The sequence below is a fragment of the Malurus melanocephalus genome, unplaced genomic scaffold (assembly GCF_030028575.1).
Source record: "Malurus melanocephalus ecotype Western Australia unplaced genomic scaffold, MMel_1.1 scaffold_230, whole genome shotgun sequence".
Classification (NCBI taxonomy): Eukaryota; Metazoa; Chordata; class Aves; order Passeriformes; family Maluridae; genus Malurus; species Malurus melanocephalus.
This window is the reverse complement of record NW_026623462.1, coordinates 200,821-224,737: the sequence shown is the minus strand read 5'-3', so window position 1 is coordinate 224,737 and position 23,917 is coordinate 200,821. Positions and strand designations below refer to the sequence as shown.

The following is a 23,917-nucleotide window of genomic DNA, read 5'->3' as shown; positions in this document are numbered from 1 at the left end:
GCCCTCCTGAGCAATCAGAGCCAGCAATAAATAACTGCACCTCCCACTCGTTCAGACTAAATAAATCCTACAGCCCAATATCTGTAGGAGGAGGGTTCTCGTGACAGTGAGACATWTACACACACAGCTTCATGCTGATTTAGCCCAAACTGCGTTTTTTTTTTTTTTTGGTGCCAGCGCCACTGAATCACTGCAATCAAGGCCCCTCTCCATTTTGCTCTTTCTGAAGTGATTTATGTCAGTTTGGGGCAAGGCAATTTCCTCTCAGCAGGAAGCTGAACTCCTTGAACAGGAGCAGAGGTATCCAAAACACAACARTTTTTCCAGGGGATCCACCTGGTTTGTTTGACCCAATGCTGCTTTGTCACACCCACGTGTTTCCCCCAAATGCATTCATGCAAACCCATTGCCAGTGTTAGATTTATCCTCCCCATCCCATTATGTAAAAATAAAATTAGATAATTGTAAAATTTCTGTCATCATCGGGGGAGATGGGAGCTCCAAAGAAGATCTGAGCGTAACTGATTTATGCTCCATGGAAAAGGGGATGGGGCAGGTATCAAAGAAAGAAAAATCAAAACTGGAATGTGAGCAGTGGAGGGAGTGTGAGAGGATGAGGTAGAGATGGCCAGAGTGGAACCAGCACCACGGTGCTGAGTAAGGAAGAGAAACTAGGAAGGGGATTTCACATGCAAAATTAAAACACAGTGCAATAAGGGAGTATTCAGATCACCTTATCACCTTTCAGTCCATGTTCTCCAGGGTTCCCCATCAGCCCCTGAAACAAAAGAAAGTTCAGAGTGAGRCTGAGCCATGTGGAGACTTGCTCAGGTCTGTGACATTGCTGTGGCTGATGGGGTTGGTGGCTCAGACCCACAGAAATGGCCTGGCACAATCTCAGATGCAGAGTGTGCTCCATCACACATTCTCCAAACAGCCTTCATGTGCTGGAGGCACAGGGGAAAACTGCTGGAATTCTCCACTTACACCAATGCTGCAGAGCACCAGAGTGTGCTGTGTTCAACAGCCCTGTGCCTGCACATGCATCCCTGCTGCCCATCCCTTCTCTCAGGACAGTCACCACCGTCCAAGGAAGGAACAGGAAAACCTCCAGCCCTGCTGTGGAGGAGTGAGAGCTCACAGAGCTCAGCTATTCCCTCACCTTTACTCCTTTTGGTCCTGGATAGCCAATCGGTCCGACAGGGCCCATGTCACCCTAGTGAGAGAAGGAACATTGCCACAGTCATTAGGTGCAAACCCAACAGATCCCTGCCCGTGGGGTGAAATTCCTCTACTGTCCAGTCTCGTGTTCCTGAAGAGCTGCACTGCTGATATCAACACAAGCAGCATTCTGGCACGAGTCAGGAGCCTCTGAATGAGCAGACAGCCCCGGAGTAAAGGCAGCACTCAAAGGAAGGAGAGGAGAGGCAGGAGGTGAGGACAGAGGTGTCTCATGGTGCTGCAGTGAGCAGTCAGCGTGGCATCGTGTGTTGGGACATGCTGGAGTGGGCACCCACGTGTGGTGTACAACAGAAACCCTTCAGTGCCGTCGCTGAAACGGGCTCTGGCTGCTCTGTGCCATGAAGAGAGGCAGTGACAGGGTGCACCAGCCCGGCCTCAGTGTGTAAATAAACAGGGCAGCTCCCTGAAGGAGCGATTCTCCAGCCGCAGCCCCGGGCTCGCAGCCATGAGGGCAGAGCCGGGCTGCAGCCGCCCCAACAGAGCCCTTTTCATACATCCATAAAGGCATAAAGGCTGCTTGTAGAAATGCATTTACCCTGGGACCTGCCCACATGGTTAATTAGGAGAGCAAGAGGCTTCAGTTACACCTAATCCTGCTCTTCAGCCTCTCTCACCCTGCAGCAAACCCTGCGGGGTGTGCGGGGCAGCCGGAGCCCGGCCGGTCCCCAGGAGATGCAGGAGATCACTCTTGTCTGTCCCACCAGAGATGCCTCAGCATCCCAAACTCAGGAGATGCATGTTATTCTGGGACACAGGATCGGGCTCAGTTTGACCCAAATCTCAGTTTTGGCTGGGCCAGAGTGGAGGGGAGGACAGGCAGTCCCTGAGTCCTCATCTCTGGAAGGATCACGATCACGTTTACCATACCCGACTTACGCTTTCTAACAAACAAAATATCTGTGAGGTAACAGCAGCCAGGTAAAGATAAATCTTTCCAAAAGCAAGGAGAAATGGAATCCAATCTGGAAAATGCCTTCAGTGCATTRTTTTAAATAGTGATAATAAATAGTGATCTTTCTTTTCCAGCTCTTTGCCAGGAGCACATCCTTTCTGCTGCTATGGCTAAAGTAGCTACATTCATCTCCACTAACAAGGGGAAACACAGTTGTTTTGTTTTTTTTAAACTAATTTAAATTACTGTTTAATTGCTGTTTCCATGGAAAACCTTCCCCTCAATCCACCTCTGCCCCAATCCCCCACCTCCAAAATGAGGGTTCCACCCGATTCCCTGCTATTCCTTCAAGGAATGTAAGATTTCTGGGTTTGTGCAATCAAGGCCTTGATCTCAGCTGACACACACTCCTATAATTTWAACTATGGAAAGGCAAAAGGGGAAGGTTTCTAACCATTCCTTGCCAATTGAGTTTCCCTGGATTATCACAGCTGAGGAGGAATCATTTTGAAAGAATGCTGTARTACTCACAGAGCCTACCACTTTTTGTGCATGTTAGATAATAACCTGAAACAAGTCCTGAGACCTAAAAATAATGCCCATGTTCATCTGGGCATTCATTCATCCCCAGCAGAGCTACCAGAGGAGCTGCCACCCATCCTTACAGTCATTTATCTCCTGCTGGGAGAAAAGTGTAAGGAAGGGCGGAATTTGGGTGAGTACGTAATTACCTGGGTTAGTGATGGGATGGTGAGAGTGCATGTGAAATTCCTGTACACCCAGAGGACAGACTGTTCCTGCCCACAGCCTCCCCAGTGAACAAGAGCCATGTGTCCCTGAGGTCACTGCTCACAGGGACTCACTTTTTAAGAGATCCTGGTGTGGAATGAATGTTGAATCTTTGAGGAAACACCCTGGCAAATGCTATCGAAAGGGTAAGTTGTCATGAAAAAAAAAAAAGCTTCTAATCTGTTTCCTTTTGCTTGGAAAGGGTTTGCCCTCCTCCACCTCCCAATCCACCAGGAAACCCCCTCTCTCCCCAGATGTCACACCTCCCCCATACAAACAGTCATCCTGCTCACAGGAAGAGGAAAATCTGTGTGTAGTTATATGGGTTGAGAGGGTTAAAGCCCGACAAGCCAGATCTCCATTTGTTTTTGTACTTACAATGAGTCCAAGGACTCCAGGAGGACCTGGGGCTCCCAACTCTCCCTAAAAGGAAAGACAAACCCACATGGTTACAGGCACTTTATGGACAACCAGAGGCTGAAAGGCAGCTCAAGATTACAAGGGCTTGAGGGAAGGGAAAAGACCATCCCTTCCCTTTCATCCCCCCATTTCCACCCCAACCAAAGGGATGCAGAACTTCCATCTTCAGGAGTTTGTGAGCACATCCTGGGCTGACACAGGCTGTTGTTGGCACTCCCAGGGCTGATTTCCCTCCCAGGAACAGGCTGGATGAAAGGAGCTTTCTGTTTTTTCAAACAGGGGAGATGTGGGAGCCTGCCCCAGGGGAGATCCAGCCATGGGCAAGGAGAAGGGCTGGGATGGGGAGGGACACAGGGACAGCAAGRCTAAGGGGGAAAGGAGAGGAAAACTGCTGCTTTAGCATTGGGAAAAGTGAGTTTTATGGGAGTGGTGAAGCAAAAATAAAATAATAATAGTAATCATAAAAAGTAATAATRAAACTCATAGGGAAAGGAAGACCTGCATGAAAACGGAACTGGGTAGTTTGGGGAGAAGGCATGGCAGCTTCTGGTGCTGGCAAATGGCTCCTGGGAGTGTGTTTGGCCCCTTGCAGCTCATCATGCTAAGGGGGGTGTGGAGCTGGTTTGGGCTCTCAGCTTCACCACAGACTCCCTGCCTGAGCTCTCCAAAGACAYGCAGGAGCACTGGCAGGTGCCTGATGGCATCTGGAGCTGAAGCACAGCAGAGAAGTTGTTCCAGACCCCCCTAAATCCCCAATCCAGGTCCCTGAGTGCTTCAGCCATGGGGTGCTCAGCCTGTCCCGTGTCTCCCTGGCCAGGCTGCTTGCCAGGGCAGGGACCTGCTCTCACACACCTCCAGCTCCAAYGGGGCCTCTCCAAACAAGTGCACGGGAAATGCTGAAATTCCCGTCAGCTCAGACAGCCCTGCCCCTGCTCTGCATCAGGCTGGCTGCTYTCTCTGACAGCCCTGCTGGGTTTATGGTACACATCTGGTGGAGTCCCCTCCAGTGCAATAAAGCTCCCCTTTTATGGTGAGATTGGCCTYGTGGAAGAAGGAAAGAGAAGGGGACGCAACGTGACTGAATGTGCTCYGGGCTCCTTGGGTAAAGGGTTACGTGTGTTTATTTTATGGGAAGTGGAGTAAAGGACTATTGGGCAAGCACACACACACAAAAAAGCGTTTCATAATCTCAACCAGCCTAAAATTGCTCTTTTTTTTTTTTATGGCCAGTTCCTTTCCTGCATACTTGGGACATCTGTGGAGCAATTGTTCCTCATGGGTGGGATTTCTGTGTCCTCAGAGCTACTGTTATAAGGTCGGCTTCAAGCTTTCAGCCAAGGCCTGGCATTATTACTAGGCTCAGGAAGAAGAGGGAGTATCCCAGGAATGCTGAGCACAGGAGCTGCACGGTGGCCTGGGTTTCCCAGCGAGCTCTGCAGGCTCCCAGGGTGGCTGGGCTGCAGCCTGGGTGGACGGCCAGCTCTTGGTCCCACCAGTTTCAAGAGGCACWTCCCAGATTTCTGGCTTATGCCGTGTGGATATTCCTCAAGAGGATGGGGTATGTGGAAATGTGTGACCTCACGGCCAAGGGAAGAGGATTTCCTCCCGCCAGAGGAGGGGGTGGGCTCCCCTGAGACATGGGGACAGGACTAGCTGCTAATTTGAGCCATTCCTGGCCTAGGAAATGAAGGATTTACAAGTGGCCTTTCCTGGCTGTCAGTGAGGACAGGCTGGTCCTGACCTGCGAGGGAAATCAGGCTCTGTTCTCCTTTTCTCAGTGCATGAACTGGGCACCGGGACAGGAGAGGAGAGATGAACCAACAGCCCTTTCCCAGCCTGGTTCCTGCCACCAGGAGCAAAAATGGAGCGGCCAAAGCACTCTGGGGAGCACAGGATGTGGAATTCGGACTGCCAGGAGGGCAGAAAGCCCCTGGGGATGGGAGAGCCTGAGCTGAGCCCAGAGGGGATGGCAGAGAGATCAGAGGCTCAGTGCTCCCCACGCGAGCAGAGCATCGAGCAGAGGATGTGGCACCCCACCTACCCAACCCCGCATATTTGTGTGCTCCACAAACAGACTTTCTGGCATTTTTCTGTGTCTGTGACTCCTCTTGTGACCCTGTGAACCTCCCTTCAAGTCAGCCCAAACAGTCTGTTTTCATTCTGCGATGGCCAAGGCGCATTAATATTTAAAAGCCGTTGATAAGATGAAAGAAGAGCAATCCTTCTGGATGAATTAGCGGGACATTTGCTGTCCTCCGAGGCTCTGGGAACTGCCATTCAGCTGACTGGCATTGAGAACATCTTCTGAATGGGCTTAGAAAACTTGCATATTCAAAAGAAAACAAAATAAGTTATTTGGGGAAAAAAAAGAATCTTCCTGTCCTCCAGGATTCCTCCTCTTCCTGGTGGGCTGGCTGGAAACAGCAGTACAACCAGAAAGTTTTCTACTTTGGGACTACTGATTCCACTCTGACCCATGGCTTAAGTTGACTGAAGGATGGGAAAAGTCCTGCAGAAMTATTCCTTGGGAATGTAATTCTTTCAGTTCATTGCATTTATGACTCTTGTGCTGAATTCCCACAAAGGCTGGAGTGTAGCTGAGCTTGGCTTGGTGATTGGAGTCGGTTGTGAAAATAACTTTTATGCTGCATATATGACGAATGGGAACTTGCAGACACATGTGGAGTGGGTTACTCCACACAAATCATCCCATCAAACCCCAGAGCAGCACGGTGATTATGTGTGAATAACCAAGGCAGCAGGAATTTCAAAGATGAATCAGTGCTGCTCACATGCTAATTCAGGGAGGACCARCAAAGTCATTCAGAACATAATTCAGGATAATTAATACATCTGAGAAATGTTGCAAACCACGAGGGCATGTTCAGTGAGCAGCGGCAAACACAAACATTCCCGCAGTTTAGTGCTACAAGAGCAGAGCAAATTAAACCTTTAACAGCACCAGGCTGCTTCAATGTCCTCTGTGACCATCCTGACCAATTCCCAGGACACATCCCACTCTTAGGAAGTCAGCAGGGGTCAGATGAAGACCAAAGGGAGGCCAAGAACTCAGGAGCCTTCTCCCCATGCAGTCCCAGGGCTGGCTGAGATGGGGCAGGCASCAGCCTGGGCTGTGGAGTCTGTCCCTCAGTGCTCCCAGATACTGGAGCAGGGAATCTGGCACTTCTTGTGTGCTCCAAACACTGCCTGCTCAGCCACAGCAACATCCTTGCCCTTTTTGTCTTGATTTCTCTCCTAGTCACACCCTCAGGATAAGAAAGGTCTGTCAAGATTGAAGTGCGAGGAAGGCAATAGAGGGAGACAGAGAACTGATGGCAAAAGAGGACCTGGCAATTACAGGAATTGAATGCAGGAATTTGAGTAGGACAGGGATGCACATTTGTTTGTCAGAAGGGAAAAAACCATCCAGCAACTGCCACCAGACTTGAAAGATTCACTCAGCTCTAACTAGCATGATGCAGTACAGTGTGTTGTCTACTGCAATGGAACAAAGAAAGGAAAAATTATGAACTTACAGGGTTCCCATCGATGCCTGGAGGTCCWCGCTCTCCAAAATTACCAGGAAAACCCTGAGAAGAGGAGGCAAACACGAATGTTAGTTATTGAGGCTCCCTGGAGTACAGACAGTCAGCTACAAACCGCTCCCCCTGCACCCTGTGTAGCATTTTGGGATTTCTGGGACAACCAGCCTGCCTGTCTTCATCCAAACCATCCCACACCAGCACAGCTCCACAAAGCCAACCCCCCTGATTCATAACCCTCACTGCAATGACTGCATTCAAAATTGGACTGTCAATGTGAATTATTTGGTGCTATCTGCTGGCAGGATTGTTTGTTTGAGCAGCACCCCCTTCTCCCAGGGCAGCTGGACAGCACAAAGGCTGCTGGAGCCCATGCAGATGCTCAATGGAGCTGATCGGAGATGCCTGGTGAATTCACTCCCTCTCAGCCTGCCAGAGCAACAAACCCTTCCAAACTCATTACAGCCCACACCCCAGAGCTGTGAAAGGCCATGTTTGCTACATGAAAAAGTCACCACAAAAGACGACTTCATCGTCTCATTACATCCCATAGAAATTTGGAAGACTTCAGTCAATTACAGGGAAGGGAGCAGAGGTACTGAGCCAGAGCCAGAACGTGGTGATGTGACACGTTCTCTCTCACTCTTGGACAGACCCTGTGCTCCTCTAAACCCCCCCMAGTTCCCTCCTACAACCAAATCCCACAGCAGCTTGCTCTTCCCTGCACTGCCATGCTCTGTCTGCTGCAGGAAGAACTCGAACTGAGTCAAAGTAAAACTGCTTTATCCCCTTCTCTGGCTCACCAGAAATACAAAGGAAAACACAAGTGTGGCTCTGGAATATCTGASAATTTCAGAGACAGGGATGAAGCAGACAGGGAGAGGATGCTCTCTTCTCTTCCTTCTTCCCTGTACACTACAAACGCTGCTGATTTGGGAAAGCAAATCTGAAGGAGGTGGAATGCAACACGCTTATCTGGAAACCCATCAGCAACAATGAAAACTGCAATGATCACAGCAGACAGAACAGAAAAACTGCTCTGGGCAGTTCTGTCATCCAAGACCTCCCTTGACCTTCAAGGGTTTACAACTCCTGGTGAACAGAAAAGGTAAAAAGATGCTTGGTCAAATCAAAGGTGAGAGGTGCTTAAGGCAACCATAATTTTGACCTCAGAGCGAGCTTTTCACCTCTTCTGCACCAATTCCCTACAGCATGAAGGACTGAACYRACACAAGRTATCCCTTGCTTGGTCCAACACTTCGATTTTATGGGAATCACACGAATAGGAAAGTTGTCTGCCTTCCTCCAGCTAGGCACTACATCCCTCAGGCCTGTGCACATGCCAAGAAGTTGTGGTAAGCAACCACTGGAAACAGCTTTCTGCCATCTAGAGACAAAGACGTCAAATATAACAAGAAGGCAGGGGGGCTACAATTTTCTTTAATGAAARAAAAGGGGAAAAATAACACTGCTACATGCTGAATCAATCAGATCAGAAGAGGGATGTGCAGGGAAAACTCATTGCTCAGGCAAGACAGAAAAAAATAATAAAAGAGTGCCAGAATATTTTGCTGTTTACAGTCATACAGCTTGCCAAGGAAAATATGAATGTGCATAGACTGATACTGTACTTACGCTGCTGCAGATTTCAGTCACAGCCTTCAGCTTTCCCCCAGCTGCATCCTTCCTTCCTCAGAGGGCAGAGTGGGCATGGAGTGACCCATGGGTGCCACTGAGCAGCCCTGGAGCTGCTGAGGTGTCTGCTGTGGAGCTGAGCTCTTGCCAGCGTGGGGAGATTTTACTACTTTGAATGGCACAATGAAAACAATATTGCTGCAGCACTCAATATCAGCTGGGGGAACGCCTGCTCCAGACTAAAACACCATTTTCTGAGTTTGGTTTAAAACTCTTGCAATGTGACATAAACAGTGTGCTCCTGTGCCAGAATAAAAGAGCCCAGATAAGGAACTATTTAAATTTGTGTTTCACTCTTTTTGTGCCTCAGTTTCAGTATTAACCTTGCTGTTTAAAACAGGAAATTTGAGGCACTTGGTGATAGAGTTAATAAAAAGCTAACTTTTACACGGGTTTTCCAGCACTAGATCTTCAAATACCTAGAAAACCAGATTATTCCTGTGTTTGGAAGGCAGAGCTGAGCRCCTGAGCTCACTTGGCCAGTATTACCCAACAACCAAGAGGTTCAGCAATAAAATCCATTCACTGCATGCTGTGATTGCTCACAGAGCTCAGGGTTCTGCCTGTCCTCAAGAGGGGATGGAAAAGGGTGAAAGGGAGAGGAAGCTGAAAGAAAAGCCAAAACAGGACAATGCTCAGCAGTGAAGCCCCATCCTTGCCAACACCTGATTGTCCTTAACACACAATCTGCACTGCTGGCACAAACAACCCCCAGCCCCAGCTCATTGTTGGGGTGGTGGGTGGTCCCCTGGTGCCTTTTGGCCCAGGCTGTGAAACAAACCCAGAGGAGGAGGAGGAAAATGGAAAGAGCAGCTTCAATTCAACCAACCCCAAGCGTCCCAGCCCAGCAACAGAGCCTAGCACAGCACCATTAACGGGGTTTGCACATTAAACGAGGCTAAGGCTGGTGGCTGTGGCATGGAGGAGGATATTTCAGCATCCATACAGTSTCCAAAGACCCAAACCAGGTTGTGAAAGCTATCCCAGCACAGCAGGAAACAATCAATCTTCTAAGCCCCCTAATGAAAAAGMAAGCACTTTGTTTCCATGGGGTAAGCAGTAGCAGTTGAAACCACAATAACAGTTCCAGTGACCACAGCATCCTAATTTATTGGATCTCACACGTCTGTAAAAGCTATTTTTTCGGTGCCTCTCCTGCCTGAGCATAAAGGATAGAGATGTTCCCCAGGAACAGAACTAGCACTATTCAACCAAAACAAGCAGCCCAGAAGTTACAAGCAGACTTTGTTATCCCATTGGTTTCATTCCCGTAATACCTCTGCTCTCCCATGCACTGCTCCAGCAGCCTGAGGAGCCCAAAGTGAGGGGGAACACATGGGGCAGGAAGCTCATTTTATGGTGCTGGCAGACAGGCAGGTCACAACTGGCAGCCCTTAACAAGAGACTTTTGAAAGAGATTAAAGAGTCCGGCGGATTCAGAGCCTCCTGTGAGTGCYGAGGGGGTTTTGGTACAGAAAATCCATCATTTTTCAGGGTGCAGCTGGTTTTTTTTTCAGGAAAACTAGTCCCTGGAAATTATGCTTAAGAATTGGGACAGCAAAGGAAAACACCCCAGTCAAAAATCCTGAGCCATGCATCCTGCCCGCTCTGTGGGAGGGAGGGGATGTGCAAGAAGGACCAGGACAGCGAAGGGAATGGCAAATGGCAGCAGGAATAGGAAGGGAACGCTCCACTAACAAGTCGTGTTGGCCAAGAGCCGGCGGGGTGCTCCTCCGCAGCGCTCCAGTCAGGTATGACAAAACTTTTGGCTCCATCTCACCRCTGGGAAACTCAGAGAGGAGGTGGGGGAAAATGTCCAGCTGAATGGATTTCRCATTGTCTGAAGGAGAAGTTCAATGAAAGAAGCAAGATGAAGCTCGGGGAGGAGCTGCAGAGAGCACAGAGCAGATGCTTCGCACTGACAGGATCTGGGTGCTCTGAGCTCCCCCGTCCCTGACACAGCAGAGCCCCACGGGGGTTGCACAATTTGTATTTGGTGAGCTGAGACACAGACAGACACAAACTGATTGATCCCAGGTTACGCTGAAAGGGCTGAAGCTGAAGCAGTAACAAATTCTCCATCTTTGAGATGCTCCAACAGTGCCTGAATTCCTTTTCATCCCCGCTCCCTGCAAAGGGCATCCTTTCATACACCGGGAGGCTCCTGCTGAGAACAACCAGACCTAGACAGACACTGGAACCAGCTCCTCCTGCACCAGGGGATTACATCCCCCTCCACCTCCCCTTCCTTTCTTCCTCTGCTGAAAGCAAACAGAGCAGCCTGCCCTTTCTGCTGGCTGCTGGCAGCCAAAGCTCTGCCCCTGCTCACAGCAGACGCCACCGCTCCTTGTCTCCTGTCCCTGGGAGCAGGGACTGTGACACACACRGTGTCCTTTGCTCCCCCAAAGTCCTTTCAGGTGCTCACATGTGGGTGTGTGCACACAACATCTGATTCAGTTTAAAGCSCTTTCCCTGAAGGAGCGAGGGAGGCAGTCTGGCAGCTGCTGCTCCGAAGAATCCTGGCAGGTCTGCACGCCAACAGAACCGTTCTCCAAAAATAGGATTTTATTTTCCTGTTGGCTGAAGGTGAAGCTGCTCAAACCAAGCAGCCCTCCTGTCTTGTCTGCAAAGGACTCTGTTTGCCAGTTGGCTGCAGCCAGGTGAATCACTGCCCAGGAGCCTCCCCAGGGATGGAACTAGCAAGTCAAACAATTTAAGTAAGGAAAAAGGAAAAATAAAAAAGGTGGTGGAGAAGCAGGGCTGAGGGTGAGAGAAAGCATTCACTGGAAAAAAAGAAGGAGAATAAAACAAACAAGTGTAGCTTATGTTGGCAGCTCACACCTCTGAGAGAATTCCTGGTGTAGAGAGCAGCCTAAGCCCCTCTGCAGGTGGGTGAGGGGTGGCTCAGCCCCAGCCAAAGTCACCCCAAAGGGAACCCAACAACCCCTGTGCTCCTGCTGTGCCTCCTGTAACCCAACAACTGCACAGGGATCTCTGTCTCCCTTGGTCTGGGCAGATTTCATCCCTGTGGGGAAGGAGATGCCATCCCAGCTGGGTACAGAGTGCGGGTCCTGCTGTGGCTCTGCTCCTCTGCCACCCGAAAGGAGGCTTTGCTCTCTGTCCCTGGGAGACTGCACAGAGCCACCTCCTCTTGGGACAAAGACTTCACATTTTTAAACATAACTATCCCTACTGKGGGAGCACAGCAGGAGCAGCACAACAAAAATTTCCTGAAGCCCCTCCAGCCAAATTTCACTCAAGAGAAATGCCAGCCCCTCCACACTCCTGCTCTGCTGCTGTTCCACTGGTACAGGACCTTTTCCCAATGTGCAGAGCTCTAACCAAAATCATGCCAGAGAGCCCTGAGCCTCCTTATCTACAGCAAACATTCCCAAATCAAGCCGCTTCCTATTCAAGAAAGCCAAACAGCTTTAGTGGTCAAAATGTTTTCAGACTCAGAAGTGAGAGTTGCATTATTTTTTCCTTACGATTTCTAATTTTTGAGCTTTGATTTATGAATGAGCTTTCCCTGAAGGATTAAAAGTGCCTGGGAGACATTGGTTCAGTTCCTCATGAGATTTTTTAATGATGATGGACAAGTTGCTTAGGAACATCCTTGGGGAAAAACTGCCATTTATGGGATTGTTTCTTTTCTTTCAGTGGAAATTACGGCTCTCAGCACCTTTCAATCCCTTTTCCCTGTGTTTTCAGTACTTTGTTTTGGCCATTCCTAAAAAAAAATCAAATAAATGCTGATATTGTCCACCTTGCCAGGTTATCTGGATGATAGAATAATGGACATAGGAACATGAGAGATGTAACCATGCAAGCACCTCACCATGGAGATTTGGGAAACTCCAGACACGTGGAACACAACTCAGGCCAGAAAAAAATGGTGACATTTGCTCTGGGCTCACGCCTGCATTTCAGAGTGGTGAACCAGGCCCAGAGGGGTGGAGAGACCAGACCAGCTGCCCAGCTTCAGTGTCCAACCTCAGCTTTAAAAAAAGCCACTGATTGCTCAAACCACATCTATTTTAAAAATTTAGGTTAACAAAGCAAAAAAAAAAAAAATAGCAAAAGAATTGACGTAAATGGCTAACAGGAAACATCCAATCCATGGGCTAAAACCCTCTCATTAAGAGAGGAACTTTGTTCATGGCTAGTTTTCAGGACCTCCACTGGACTTTTCATGCAAACAGAATGATTAAAAGCATATTATTTATTTTTTAAATTAATTAGTTCCTTAAAAAGGCACCAAATGTTTTGGTGCTCTGCCGGGGTTCTGGCACAAGACAGAGCTACCCGAGTCCTGTCCTTCAGCTCCTACAGACTCTCTGTGCTCCTTTCTGCAGCTTTTCGTGAGGATTTWCCTGTGCACACAATTCCTCAGACCACACATTTCTCCACTGGCTTTAGCTGGCCACGTCTGAGAGTGCTTTGAAATGTTGTTAGCAGTTTCCCAAATCCCAGCTCATGTGAGATGAGATATCTCATGTGTGTGTGAGATATCTGCTCGTGATGTTAATGATTTGCTCGTGTTGCTGTTACCAAACCCTTCCAGCCCTGGGGATGGCACTTTAGGCTAGGGCTTTTATTTCATGAGGTGAAAGAGGGAAAACTTTTCACCTGAAAGACTGAGGCTCCAAGCACATGACCAGCAGCACTTAGAAAAACAAGGAAATCTCAGTTGTGTTTGACAGACTTGTGAATAGACCTCAGATGAACCCGAAAATTACTAAGCACATCTTTGAACTAAATTTTGCTCCTTCTTCTCCATCTCTTTTAAAAAAGAATACTACTAACAAAACAGATTGTAAGCAAAATAGCACAGCTGGTGCAGTATTGACACTCTATGTGAAATATAGAGATATAAGCACACATCAAAACCAAAAAGGAACCAAAAAAGAGCTCAAAGCTTTGGATTCCTGAAATTYTGTCTTTAAATCTTTTCCTCTAGCAGGGCTTAAGAACTTCTGAAAATATTCCACTCCATTTGAAGTCTAATACAATCTGCAGCGCAGACACTTCTGATTGTGGCTACCCATCTCCCACAGCATGGGAACAGCTTGGTGTTCCTTGAGCAGGTTCTRTCTCCTACTCTTCCCATGAGTCATTTCCTACAGTGGCAGCACAGCTCCTTCCTAAAGATGAACCAGGACTGACACATTGCCTGTGCATGGCAAGGCAGGGTGACAACAGTTTCCCTCACTCCTTCTTCCAGCACCCCTGATGGGATCTTGTTTTCATCACTTTTTTTAAAWTTTTTTTTTGCCAGCTGCTCAAMTGAGCACCATAAAAATCCAACACAAAACACCACAAAAAGCCACTCTTTTCACTGCACTGGCAAAGCTGAAGGTTTGAGCGACCAGCTGCTTCAGCTGCAGCCCCCAGCCCACCTCTRAAACAGGCAGAGCCAGAGAAACACAGATTCCTGTAATTTCAGCCTCCCTTGTGCACTGGACCCCCATCACAGCTGTCCCCCCAGACCACCCCCAGCCCTCTCCCTCTGGGATGTCCTGGCCTCCAGCATCGCTGATGCYGAGCAGGGAGAGCCGAGCTGGAGGTGGAGTCAGCTGTTTCCACGACAGACTCACCGTGTCCCTCACAGCTCTGCARAACTTTACTTCCCTGGAAGGATTTCAAGGTCTGACTCATGTCCAGTTCCTCTATTTTAATCATTCCCTCTTACATCACTCTGGAGGCCCACGGTGTCACATGCAACCTCCCCCAGCCCCCCGCTCCTCCTGGCTGAGCACTGAGCCACTGCCGGCTCTCGTCCCAAACAAAGCTAGGGACAGAAATATGTGAGATACCAGCTCCCTCCCTCCTCTCCTGAGCATTCACCAGCTTTGATGGCAGCTAGTCAGGGCTTCTGAGAGCTCTCCCCTGCAATGACAACACTGAGATAGCACAGGAACAGCAGCCACGCTGGCAAACCTAAGGGAGTGGGGATGGGAGAGACCGGAGAAATCCCGGGAGGCTCTTTAAACTCCCAAAGCATGTGGGAGACAGCAGTGGCCAGGAGATAAGTGTTGGGAAGGAACCAGATCAGCTGGTTCCTGCTTTCCATTCTCCCAGAGACTTCCTGAATAACTGTGGATGTCACTTAATCTTGCTGTTCACGCTCGGATGTACAAATCAGCAGCATCGCTCCATTCAAGATTCCTTATTAAACCCGATATCATAAAACAGGGATGGAGCCAAAGCTCTCCGAAGGAGCCAAGCAGAACAAAGGTGCTCAGGCGTAGCCATTCAATCCCTTCCCCAKATCCCAGCCTAAATGCCTCCACGGCTGAGAAATTCCCTGCTGATCTCAGGGGAGCCCCTTGCTTGCAGCAGTGACCGCCAGACCGAAACCCTTGCCTGGGAGATTACAAATGCTGGCCAGCCAACAGCTGGAAGACTTTGAGCCTGCAGAGTGCTCTGTGCAGAGAGAGCACAGCCCCTGCACCTAACGACAGTTGCTGTGTTTGTTTGGCCCTGGCCAGTGATTCATGGTTACACCACGGGCTCTGCACTTACTCATCTCGGGGGTTTCTGGTGCAACCAGCAGCTTGCAAAAGATCTGGTACTGATTTCCAGTATCCCAGTATCCCTCCAAAATAATCTGCTCAAACTGCTCCCCATCCCAGCAGAGAAGGACAGGCGGGATGGATGTGGCTCTGCTGGGGCTTTTGCATGGATTTTACAGTGAGAACATCAGCGAGGGGTGGGTGTGGGACTCCTGGGAAGGATTGTGCTCCAGGCCAGGGGGGCAAGGGGAGAGCACTGGATGTTTCCATGTGTGGGTGAGTGGACATTTTGCAAGAAGCCTGTGAGTGCAATGAAATCCAGAGGTCGAAGGAAACTCAGGTTGACATGAAGGACAAGATACAAAGGTAATGAGATACACCAGGATTCCAATATGCCTGAGCTCTCCACTGACTCCCAGAGCAAAAAGTTTTACCCAGTTTCCTAAAGGAGGCATGCAGAACTGCTTGGAGGAAGGCTGATGGGGAAAAGACTTTTCTTTCTGTCCTTTTCCTATTTTCTCTGCTAATTTCTGTATTTTTCCCACTTGCTCTCACTTCTTGCTACAATCAGCCCAACCCCCTTTGTTCTTGCAGCTCTCTCAGCCCTACCTGCAAACATCTCTTCCTCCTGGCCGAGCTCTCACCCCTACCTGGTCTCCCTGCCCCTCAAACAYATCTTYCCCTAATTTGTCACACCACCAAGGACAAAAAGGTTTCCACACAAAATCACACTTGCATTACACAAACCAGGATGTGATGAGGGTTGGAAAGAGTCAAGGAGAGGATAACGGGATGGAATGGTGGGAGAGCAGAGCAGGAGATGGGACAGAGCCAGCACAGACACTGCAATCATGGTTGGGAATTTAAAARCATATCCAGGGAAGTGACTGGCCAGAGGGAAGACAAGAGGAAAGATGTTGCAGAAGGAAATCTGAAAAGTGTAAGATCCAAGGGAGCATGGAGATAGTGTGGAAAGGAGCATTGTGAAGTGAACAGAGAATGGAAGAAAGGAAGAGAACAGTATCTTTATCTTTGGTTTTCTTCCTGCTTGAGAAGACAGACATGGAAAGCTTTGTTTGAAGATATGAAGGGACCCAGCCAACAGCCAAATGTCTTGTTTCCAGTTTCATTCAACAAGGTCTGCATAATAGACGAGGAAAAACTTTACCGGCCTACCCATCTTGCCCCTCTTCCCAGGAACTCCAGGGATCCCCTGCAAAGAAAAAAACAGAGAGAGAAAAAAAAAACAACAACCCAGTTCTGGTTGAGAAATCAAACAGCCAACCAACAATASAAAACAAAATGAGAAGAGAAAGGAGAATGCAAAACAGGCTAATGACTGCGGCATTGTTCGGGAATCAAAATGTCAGCTACTTGCAAGAGCAGAAGACAATTAACCTTCACCCATTARCTCCGGCCTGCCGAGGACACGCCACGCGCAGGCAGCACCCCGGGGCTGGGGCTGTGCTTAGCAGGAGCAGTCATTAAGCTACTGGTCTGGAACCGCGTGGAGGCCACCGCCGAGGCGCTCGCTGCGCAGCTTCTGTTTGTGTTTCTTATTTAGTTGTACAAGCATTAAATCAGGAGCGCGGGGCGGGCTCCTCCCGGGCAGGCACGCGCACTCCCACATGCTCCCGGCGCCTCTCTGCGTTCTGGAGATTGCGTTTGAGGGAGGAAAGGCTGGCATCAAGGGGTCTTTGTCTTCTAAGTTAGGAGATGGGGTGGTGGGGAGAAGGGGGTTCTTGGATGGGGATGGAAAGCAGGAAAGTGAGGGATGTCCTGCAAAGCTCTGAATGTGTGGGTTGCGGGGAGGCATGGTGAGAAGGATGGGAGGAGGGAGCACACAGCCACTGCTGCTCACTGACAGCCCCATTCTTGAYTGCCCAACTCCATAAAGGAAATAAAGGCATTCTCAGAAAGCCCAAGCACTGTCCATTGCAAGAGCCAAGCTTTTGCCAAACATCTCCAGCTGGACACACAAAATCCTGAGGATGTCTCTGTGGGAACAGGGAATCTCCAGGTGTATTCTCCTCACCATGCCCACCCCACTAAGGTGAACTGGCAAGGGGCAGAGGGAAGGCAGGTTTTTCAGTGAAGAAGAATACAGAAAGACTCCTCTGTAGCCAACAGCCTGATGGCCCTGCCTGGAGCCTGGGTTTTTCTGGGCTGAATATCAACATTTTACAGGGAGACAGATCTTCATTCAAGGGTAGGGAGAGCCTAGGGAAGGCACGGTGAAGCATGAGGCATGCTCCCCTCCTTCCTCAAGAACCAGGGATACAGAAGGTTATATCAGGCTCTGAAGAACTACATTCAACCAACACAACAAGGTTTTCTTCAKAAAATACTCACTCGTTCTCCATCAGCCCCTGGTAGCCCAAACAATCCTGGGAGACCAATGTACCCCTAAAGAAGAGAGGAAAGGAGCAGTCAGGTCGGTCATCGTGATGTTTCTGGAAACAGTCTGTGTTTCCTGAAGAGCAGAGCAAGCTCCAGCGCTGGTCAGYGGCAGCCGTGATGAAATAAACCTTGAGGCAAGTGTATATGCCCATGGACTGCATGGTGCTGGCTTCCACGATGTAGTCCAAGGGCACATACCCTCACACCAGGGATCAGGAAGGCTCCAGGCAGGAAGAGGCCAGCCAGAACAAACCTTACCTGGGCTGGCTCTAAGCGTACCTGAGGGAAATGGAGCTTGGTTTGAGGTTAGCAAGAGTGATGGCAAACGTAATCCCCAGGCCTACAGCTGCTTTCATCTCTTCCTTTGCCTTTGACACTCATTTCCAGCTGCCCTGCTGGACCAAGCCCTTTCTGCTTGCCTTCTGTCACCTGGTGGTCACACACTGCAGCCCTTCTGAGGCAAACCCCCCCTTTTCCTGGCACCAGGGCTGCTACCACCCTGTGGTCAGTAGTCTGGCTCTGCCCAAAGCCTGTCCCTGCACCTGCAGGACCTTATGCAAACCCTTCATCCTCCCAAGGGTCAGACCCACCAAGGGTCCTGCCTGGGCTGGGAGAGGCTGAACCTGACTTGGGGGATCRATGTGAGGCTCAACCTGTACATCCACACAGCTCCAAACTATAGGGGAAGCACCTTTGCACCAACACATTTCCCATAAAGCCCGCTCCTTCCACACTCATGTTGCTTTTCCAGGTTTCTCTACAGCCTCAGGGTGCTGCTGAGACAAGACACGCCACATAAAACACCGTGTTTCCCTTCCCTTGCCACAATGGCAGCCTTGTGTTCAATCCCTTTGCTCAGCAGCCTGGACAAAGTTACCTTGTGTGCTGGGGCTCTGCAAAGGCCCCATTGGTGCCAAACCTGCCGAGCCCAGAGGAAGCAAATTTCAGCAGGGAGCCCCCTCTGCAGCACCTCACTGCTACAAGAGCCAAGTGCTAACACTGATTTTCTCTCATCTTTCTTCCTCCATCATCACTRAATCTCTATCTGCCAACCCCACMAAACTTTTTCACTGGTCCACYKCTCCCTGTGGGTTGTGTTTTCTTTWGGGACAACACCCAGCTGGGAAATAATGCTACATTAAAGKGATCCTGTCTGCCTTTGCCTCCTGAATCCTCAAAAAAGCGACATAACTCCTCGGCTTTTCCTGGAGGAGAAAGTAGAGGTGGAGGATGAAGAAGAGTTCAGAGCTGGCTCACTCAACCCACAAAATGTGCACCTTAGCACCCAATTCTGATTGACTGTGGGTGGACTGAGAAGGGGCTTTCTTGGGTATTTATAAATATTTCAGTCCTCAGCACTCAGGGGTGCAAAGTGGAAAACAAGTTTCAAATCTTCCATTCTGCMCATCTACCACCTGATAATCTCACAAGCCCCTGGTTAGGGCAGTGAAAAGGATACACCAGGGAAAACTTCAGCCCTTGCAGCAGTGGGGTGAGCAAGCTGTGCTCTCACATTTTCCTCTCTCCTGCAGGACATTAAACGTGCCATCTCCCTTCCCAGCTCAGGAATACTGCTAGCTACAGGGTCAGCATTTGTTTATTCCTTGCAGTTTTCCTAGTGATGAAAGCCAGCTGCTTGAATTCACTGCATATAGAGAAAGTATCACGTAAGAGGAATGGGAGGGTTTTATTGGCTTGGAATCTCCTTGTGAATTTATAATTGCAGGAAAAGAACAAAATATGATTAACAAGAGCCTTAAGTAGTAATAAAAAAAAGAATCCTTTTTGCAGTGAGAATAAAACCMCAGCAATTATATTTGGTGAGCAAAACCGGGCAGAACCGAGATACTGTTTGTGTTTGCACATGGCTTCAAGATGCTGGCTTGCTGTTGTGCRTGATGATATAAATCACTCCCAAACCAGGCCTGTACCCAAATGAGCCCATATTCAGCGTGGTCAAAGACTGCTGAACCAYGCTGATTGAAACTAAAGAGGCCTTTGGGACATGGGGCTTGCAGGCTCTGGGAGGAATTTGTAAGCCTTTCTTTCTCTCCTGCAATGTGAGCTCTGAAGGGGCTGAGTTTATCATCAGCGCTATTGGGGAACTTTGATCATGGTACATTTAGTGTTTAATTAAAAAAACTTAGCAGTGCTTCGATAAACAGGCAGTGCACGGTTCAAATCCCCCAAACCCAACAAATTAGAGCAACTGGCTTCAGAATTGTAAAATCAAGCATAAAGTTCCTTGAGAAGCCTTTGATAAAAAACAAGCAGAGAAAAGCCAAATGAAAKGTTGCTTACCCGAGTGCCTTTTGGGCCAGATTCCCCTATGGGGCCAGGTAAACCCTAGAACAGAAGGGAAGAAAACAAAGACAAATGTGGACAAGCTTTAACTAAGAATAACGAGCAGTGCCAACCCCCCAAGCACCATCCCTGCGTGGTTCTGCTTTAAGTGCTTCTTAAAGCTCTTAAATTAAATGCAATGTGGTTCTGCTTTCAGGTTTTGCTTTAAGAGTCCAAGGAGTATCAACAAAGGAGGAAAAAAAGACAAAATGATACAAATAACAGATCTCCCATTGTTGGGGGAGCTGGGACTCAGCAGAACCTGAGACTGCTGTGCATAGTGAGCCTTCCCTGGGGCTGAAGTTGAGATTTCTGCTCATAAAGACCACAAGGGCTGATGCAGTGGGGTGCCCAGAGGTTGTGTTACACTTGGGATGCRAGGCACAGTGATGCTCTGTGCTCCATTCATCTTCCTGCCTAAGCAAACACATGCACAGCAAATGAATTCCAATACCTGCTTAGGGAACACTGATTCAATGAGAAAAATCTAATTTCTACAGCCTAGAAAGGCACTTAGCAATGCAGGTGCTGTGATATCTCTCACCCTTTGCAGCATCAGCTGTGGAAAGAAAATACATTCCCCATTCCAWTTCTCTGCCTAATGCTGCTCGCTTAAAGAACGGTGTAAAAGTGCAAAATAAATTTGCATGTTTATTGCCTTCTAGCAAGTTTCCAGATTGATTTTTTTTTTCTAGTTCCAAATGTTGTGGGGATTTTCTGGGAAAAAAAAAAAAAAAAAAAAGGCTAAGTCCATATTTTCTTCAGCTGGCAGCACTGCAGGCTCAGCCTGGGATGTGAAAGTTGGGTTGTGCTTTTTCCTGGCTCCTGCAGCTTTGCCAAAGACTTCAGCCATCGGGGTGAAGTTACAATCCTGCCTGTGATCCACAAAGCAAACCCGAGCCAAGCGCTCTCTCCCATCGCTGCGGAGCCAGCACAGCTGACAGGAGTAACAAGTAGTAAAATCTCACTAAAGTAAACAGCTCTGATGCAGGATACACACAGCATTCAGATAGGCTGAAAAAAAAAGCTGTCTTTAAAAAAAAATAAAGTCACTTTCCTGACCCAAACCRCGTTTTAAGAAGGCAGTTTTGTTCTTTGAATGTCAAGGCACAGATTTCATCCTGGTTATCTGATGGGCTGAATTGCTGGACAGCATTCATTAACCTTGTATGTCCAAAATCTCTTGGAGCTCTTCTTATTAGGCATCTAGCACACATTCACACCTAGGAGACTGTTTGGCATGCTCAGCTCTGAGAGCCTTTCAGAGCATGAATGGAGCATTTAGTCAGGTGCATAAAGCTCCCATCCAGTTCTGCCATCTGCACTCTCCAGCGTGCTAAGCAAAGCACCAATTTAATTTTCAATTTAAAATGGGTCACGCATTACTGACAGTCTGAGGCAGGGAGATGCAGACTTGTCCTGAAGGTCTAGCTCATATTCAATCCAATAAACTGCACATCTGTATAAAAAAAACTCACATCCAAATTCATGATAATTCTGAAAGACTCAAGAGCGTTTGGGATCTCTGACATCTGCCTGCTCTCTTGGCTTTACAGACAAACGTGGCAAAATCCAACATTAATTCATTTTAGAAAACCATGACAAACTCATTTCACCACAAAATGTTATAGGGTTAAATGTTCTGCCATCCAAGAAGTTCCACTTTCTAGGGTCTTACAAATTCTTCCTCTTTATTTCATTTCTACTACACAGCATCTTACATCAGTAGGACAAAAAAGCATCCAATACTGATCAACACCCAATGCACACTCCTCCATTCCTAAAGTTGTCCTTGTGTAATTTTTTTCAGCATGAGGGCAAAGACTTGATTGCCTTTCATAGTCTTTTTTGCATCTGCAAATATGATTTATATATATATATACATTTACAGTTCGTGCATTATGCTATGTGTGTGTATATATATGATTGTGCCAGTGCATTTTACTGGTGAGAGTTAATCTGAATCATCTCCATTAATAATAAATACACATTTTTCCATCCCAGATTTCTAACTTGTCCAACATTAGATGCAAAGTATGCCKAAAAGAGATGGGTTAGCAGCTTGCATGTGTCTTTCTTTGCTCTGCTGTTTTTCCCTTTTGTAAAACTGAAGCAAAAATCTGCCAGAATTTGCTAAGGAAATTCAGGTTTTATCTATCACAGGCACGAAATACTTTCTAACAACACTTCAGAGTTGAAASACTGTGTTATTGATACAACAGCTTGAGGAGGAAAAAGGAAAATATTCAGAGATCAAATATTCAAATATTCTGACATTTTCTAGAGGACTGCACTGTCTTTAGCTACCTTCACACCCAAATCCCTACTCTGTGCACAGCACGATGAGATTTACTGCACCTGCCTGCCAGGATAACCTTTGGCACCTGGACTCCCAGCCGGTCCTCGCTCGCCCTTCGGAGAGAAAAAAGAAAAGGCASAGAAGGTCAGGTGAGTGTCCCACTAGGGAAGGGTTTTTAGGTTTTGTTTGGGGTGGATTAACCTGATACACATTCATCTAGAGGAAAAAATATCAATGGCATATAATTAAGTTAATTAACAAGAGGRGAAACCACACTGGAACCAGGTCCATGCACTAAGCAAGGGCTGCTGCTCCTTCTCCCTCCATCTGCAGGGAAAGAGCAGACAGTCTGCAACAAGGAGGTTARGAGAAGGTGTAAGGCTGCATCTATATCTGCCATATGGAACCGTTTTACTGGTGGGAAAGCGCTGCCAAAATTCTTCAAAACTAAATGGATTCATGTATAATATCCTTTAACATCATTGCTAACAGGGCCTGCTATTCATTGCCTTTTTTTTTTTTTTTTTTTAACTGCATTGCAAACATCAGACTTAACCAAATAAAGAGGGGGGAGAAAAGGGGAGAGGGGGAATGGGCTTTGGTGAGGGAATTACATATACTCAACATGATGTGGTTAGTAAAGCCCAGGTGAAATTAATGTAAAAAGACATTTTTACAAAGTAAAGGGGGAGGATGGTGAGCTGGTTTTTCTTGCCCCAAGTAAACTTAACGTGGCTGAGCAGTAAAAATTAGAAATTAAATTTAGAAACTCCAAAGCAGTCTCCTCCCACGGCCCCATTGATGCTGAGTCACGTGTGTGCTCAGATTCTGGCCTGCCCTGCAAGGAGCTGCCTGTCCACCCTGAGCAGGCTGCACCRGAGCCAAAGCAGATCACAGCCAGCACACCCACCCCTCCTTAAAGATCCACAGTTGGAAAGGGGGAAAACTCACCTGGTCTCCAGGGTGACCTSGTGGTCCAGGGTAGCCTTTATATCCCTGTCAAAACAGGATGGAAGAGGTGAATATTAAGAAACAAAAGCATAGTAAAATAAGTGGGTTAGATTTTAATTTCTCTTTGAAGGTGGGATTCAAGTTCTGAACAGAAGCAGGATTTTAGACAGCATTACACAGCCATGCAAACTTTCACTGAGCTGCTTTGTGCTTGCACCACCCAAACCTGCTGCTGTGCCCTGCTGGGGGGTCTGGGGTGGTGCTTAATCCACAAGGAATTGCTCCATGAACACATTTAGAGTGGTCTCCATGCTCAGATCTGTCTATTTGTAATCTACACCTTGAGCAAAGCTGTCCTTAATCCTCAGGAAACCGCAGGTCTGTAGAAYGAATTGTTGGCTTTGGGTGCATTGGGGACTACAACACCATGACTCACTYGTGTTTCAGAGCTCTCACTTTTGCTTTACAATTTGAAATGCCACAGGAAACACCAAAACAACCATTCACTGTCACAGGAAACTTCAATTTTTCTGTCTTGAACTTGTCCAGCTTCCAGCTTTTCTAATCTAATTATTACAAGATCCAAAGTCCTTCATTATGAAGCTTCTGAAAATGGTGAGCAAGCTGCCTCTCAACCTGCTCTCTTGGCTAAATTAATTAGAATGAGTTTCTTAATCCACCTTGCTTGCTGGCAAGCATTTCAGGCTTCAAATCATTCTCACACAGGTTTTTCATAAACATGCCTCAGTTTGTCCGTATTTCATTTTTGGGGGTATGCAGACACTAGAGCAGGACAAGGGCAGCCTGTTTGACTGCAGACTGAGCACTG

The 23,917-nt window shown here is 47.9% G+C and overlaps 1 protein-coding gene across 1 annotated transcript in view; it reads right to left on the bottom strand.

Moving 5' to 3' along the window:
- LOC130578498 (collagen alpha-1(XXVII) chain-like) overlaps positions 1 to 23,917 on the bottom strand; it is a 135,750-nt gene that overhangs the window by 70,850 nt on the left and 40,983 nt on the right. Inside the window, exons 8-16 of the mRNA XM_057374623.1 lie at positions 23,089 to 23,133; positions 22,197 to 22,250; positions 19,797 to 19,841; positions 17,448 to 17,501; positions 16,264 to 16,308; positions 6,880 to 6,933; positions 3,302 to 3,346; positions 1,163 to 1,216; positions 734 to 778 (exon numbers count right to left, since the gene is read on the bottom strand). Coding sequence (XP_057230606.1) covers positions 734 to 778; positions 1,163 to 1,216; positions 3,302 to 3,346; positions 6,880 to 6,933; positions 16,264 to 16,308; positions 17,448 to 17,501; positions 19,797 to 19,841; positions 22,197 to 22,250; positions 23,089 to 23,133 — 441 coding nt within the window. The remainder of the gene's footprint in view (positions 1 to 733; positions 779 to 1,162; positions 1,217 to 3,301; positions 3,347 to 6,879; positions 6,934 to 16,263; positions 16,309 to 17,447; positions 17,502 to 19,796; positions 19,842 to 22,196; positions 22,251 to 23,088; positions 23,134 to 23,917) is intronic.